General features: G+C 33.2%; 1 protein-coding gene across 1 annotated transcript; it reads left to right on the forward strand.

The window, feature by feature from the left end:
* The first annotated feature begins 555 nt into the window (after positions 1–555).
* LOC139899263 (CDT1-like protein a, chloroplastic) lies at positions 556–3,437 on the forward strand. The gene is made up of 7 exons (XM_071882078.1): positions 556–888; positions 981–1,100; positions 1,197–1,431; positions 2,012–2,605; positions 2,805–3,006; positions 3,090–3,180; positions 3,302–3,437. The coding sequence occupies exons 1-7, from the start codon at positions 572–574 to the stop codon at positions 3,357–3,359; spliced, it is 1,617 nt and encodes a 538-aa protein (XP_071738179.1). The 5' UTR covers positions 556–571; the 3' UTR covers positions 3,360–3,437.
* The last annotated feature ends 443 nt before the right edge of the window (positions 3,438–3,880 follow it).

Consider the following 3,880-nt stretch of genomic DNA (forward strand, 5'->3'; position numbering starts at 1 on the left):
TTAGTCTATTTATTTATGTGGGATATTGTTCTTTTTGCAGGAAAATAACCTTAAAGATTTATAAAATTTGTCTCTTTGATTTTTATTTGTTAAAACCCTGAATGATCAGTTAAGTATATCAAATTTGTTTAGTTATTTTTCATTTAAAAACAATACTTACTTACATCGATACATCAAATTTAAATATAAGCCTGATTTATCTTTAGCGTACTATAAAACATCGTACTTTTAGAATCAAAATAAACAAAATCGGATAATAAAGCGTCTAACATTTAAATTATTTTAGCATATTTTTATATAATTTTCATTTATTTCTACATTTGAAAATAAAATAATAATAAAAAAAAAACTTACAACAATTCGAAGGTACAATCTTCAAAATTTATAAAACGTGAGGGGTCAAAAAGTAAATAAAACAAATTACATAAAACCCTATCTGGCATCCACGTAAGATTTGGCGCGAGCTGATCTGTCATTCACACACATTGGCGCCAAAAAAAGCAGTAGTATATAAACAATTTATCTTCATCCCCAATATTTCCCACTCAACAAACAAACAATTTCTGCAACAATGAATTCAACCGGAGCTTCTTCTTCACCGTTCAAATCCTTCAAATCGAAGAAACCACATTCTACCAATGATACACTCGCCGCAGCAAATCACAGCCCATGGAGCTCCAAAACACCTGAAAAACCAACACAACCGCCGCGAAGACCCGTCACGCGCCGGCAGTCACTCCGATCGGTTAATCAGATTCGAGAAGCTACCAAACAGCTCCAGAAATCAGATCTGAAACCTGAAGTTTCACCAGATCCGTTGATTTCTGAAGATCCTGTAACTGAAACCCTAACTGCTAAACCAATCGCCCCCAAATTACTTCCAGAAAAGTAAGTTTCATTCAATCGATTCTATTTTGTACTTCATATACATACAAATGTACTCACATACATTGTAAGCTGATTTGAATTTCATTTTTTAGGTACGAAATGCTTGATAAATTCTTCAATAGCTTGCAATGCTCGATTAGGCTGCTTCGATTGAAAGGATCTATGTTAACATTTACAAATATCAGTCGAAAAGTGGAGAGTTTAGCCGATAGGTATTATATATTTATCAAAAATTAATTGTTTATTTGTTTTAATTCTTAAAGTGTAATGTGTAATTGGTTACTAATTGTTTGTTTTTTATTGTGTAGGAGGTTTAGTTATGGTCATTTAGCTCAGATTAAGTTTATTTTGCCTGAGGCGATTGAGTTAAAGAAGATGCTTGTTCGTGATGACGTCACTAGTTGTATGAAGCCAGAGCTTTATGTGAGTTTGAATCTTGTTGTTGTTCAGAATGATAAGACGGTCGATTCGGGTAGTGCGAATATTCGGCTGAGTAAATTGTTTCGAGCAAGGCTTCTGGAGTTTTGTAAATCCAACCCTGAGGTATTAATCTTGATTTCATATAGTATTTTGTAATTTTATTTTTTATTGTAGTTATTGCATTGTATCTTTGGTCATATTATTAGATTTTAATTGGTGATGATTAATTGATTTTTATGTAGTCTGTGATTTTAATTTAATAGAGTTCTTAAATATTTCTTAAGGTGTGCATGTTATCTGTTTTGTTATATTGCTTACATCTGTGATATTTTTAGATAATCAGCTCTTACATTGTGATTAGGACTGCAAATTAATATGTTGAATGGTAATCGAAAAAAATTGATTTTATGTTCTCATTTGAGGTTCAAGAGAGTTTTTTTAGGCCTATTGATGCTAATTTGATATTTGATATAAGTTTAATAAGAGAGTTTCTTTAGGCCTATTTTGTGTATTGATGCTAATATGACATATATTTCTTGAGGTTTATTGATGTTGATATGATATAAAAAATTTTTGAGGTCTATTGATGCTACTATGATATAAAATTTTAAAGTTTATTGATGCTGATATGATATGTTTTGATGATTATGATCCTGTTGGTTGAAGGTTTGTTTAATCCATAGAGTTATATTTTTGTAAATAGGGATGTGATGTTCCAGAGGAGATGTTACCCGAACCTTTTAATCGATCGGCCCAACCGAAATCTTCAATTGTAGTTGAAAAGCCCAATATAGTTTCAGTTCCAAATGTGTCCCATGTAAGCTTTACTCAGCAAGCAGCAGTAGCATCCCATCTGCCTCAGTCGTTCAAACGCCGTTTCTCAAAACAAGTTTCAAAGAATGAAATAGAAACCTTTGATCAAGAGTCAAACGCATTGACCAAACTGGATTCTGTACCAAACCCGAACCTTGTTTCAACACCAATCAAGATAAAAGATATGTCTTCCGTTGATCAAACTCCTGCAAAGCTTATTTCGACCCCGTACAGTGCTACACCTGCACAAGCAGCACAACCATTTGTAAGGGGTTTTATGACCCCAGATGACGTGTCAATGATGTCACCTAGCAAACCATCATCGCCAAGCAAATTAACGAGACGTTCGAGTGGTAGAAAATCGTTAACGTTCGACACACCTTTAAAGAATAAATCTCCAGTCACAAGGGCATCCAAATATGATGATGATGATGATGATGATGATGATCTGTGTGATATTCTCTCAGATGATCTCTTTGCTTCGGTACGTTCATCGAACCACTTCAACATATAATTTTCTTTCTGAGTCCCTGAAATGTTGTTTTGGCACTTCCAAGTCCTCATGGTTTCACTTTTTCACGGCTAGTCCCTTCGGCTGACGATTGTTAAAAATTTTCGTTAATTCCTCTTTTAGATTTAACTTATCATTTTACTTGCTGAATGATTTTTACTTATTATTACAGATAAAAGAAAAGGAACAAAAAGCGTTAGAGGAGAAGGATCCATCGATCTCACAAGCTAAATGGAGGAAGAAAATGATTGCGGGATTACCTAGACTCTTCGACATTCTTCTATTTTTCTTCCAATCAATTAAACGTTCGGTGGTCACAAAACAGGAGCTCGTGCACACAATAATTTCCAGTCATTTAGACATTATTGATAAAAGTAAGTTCTTGATCAATATCAATATTTCAAATCAATATATATAATTGTAATATAACAAGAACTAATCATGAGTTTACCTGCAGGAGAAGTTGATGAGCAGCTCAGATTATTGCAAGAGTTTGCTCCTGAATGGATTTATGAAAAAATGGCATCCAGTGGTGATCTTTTATTCTGGTAAAGACATTTATTTCGTAAAGTAAACATCGGATTTGATAGGTTTTCTTTTACTGTATTTAGTTCCTTAATGATTACAGGTTTGATCGAATATATAAATTTTTTTTTCATTCGTTTGCAGTGTAAACAAAATTTGTAGCCCGGAGTCAATACGTGCAAGATTATCAGGAGCTAACTAAAGAGACTAAACTTAACTATGAGGTTAAACATATATTCAATAATTGTATGGTGTCATTTTATGTTATGTAGAAGGCATACTAGGCATTGGGGTAGTTTAAGTTTTGTATTTAACTATTTATGTACAGCCTTCTTTTTAAATTTAATATAAATTTAGATTGTTCATGAACTGTTAAATATGTACTCTTTAAGATCTTGATACGCTCTAACTAGAATTTATTGTTGAGGTTGGGTTCAAATTAAAAAATACTCCAACCATATTTAAAGATGTAACTAAGATATAGACCCTGTTTAAATAAGTTGGATACTCAGTGTATATTACCTTTATTTATTAACTAGTCCGGACCGGCCCGCGTTGCGGCAGGGTCTTCCGGGCTGCGTATTCATATTTAACGTAGCGTTGTGTATTTACAGAGGGGAACAGGGCACATGTGTTAAGCGCCGTTTTAGATGTCGTTGTGTTAAGCGTTTTTTTTTAAAAAGTATCCGTTTTGAACGTAGTTAGTTTTGTTTTGTTCAATAA

The sequence above is a fragment of the Rutidosis leptorrhynchoides genome, chromosome 3 (genome assembly GCF_046630445.1).
Source record: "Rutidosis leptorrhynchoides isolate AG116_Rl617_1_P2 chromosome 3, CSIRO_AGI_Rlap_v1, whole genome shotgun sequence".
In the NCBI taxonomy this organism is placed as follows: Eukaryota; Viridiplantae; Streptophyta; class Magnoliopsida; order Asterales; family Asteraceae; genus Rutidosis; species Rutidosis leptorrhynchoides.

Excerpts from the sequence above, each read along its gene's own strand:
- LOC139899263 (XM_071882078.1), top strand. The coding sequence starts at position 572 with ATGAATTCAACCGGAGCTTCTTCTTCACCGTTCAAATCCTTCAAATCG. Across the intron at positions 1,432-2,011 it reads TTTGTAAATCCAACCCTGAG|GGATGTGATGTTCCAGAGGA; the intron begins GTATTAATCTTG and ends TTTTGTAAATAG. Across the intron at positions 3,007-3,089 it reads TTTAGACATTATTGATAAAA|GAGAAGTTGATGAGCAGCTC; the intron begins GTAAGTTCTTGA and ends GTTTACCTGCAG.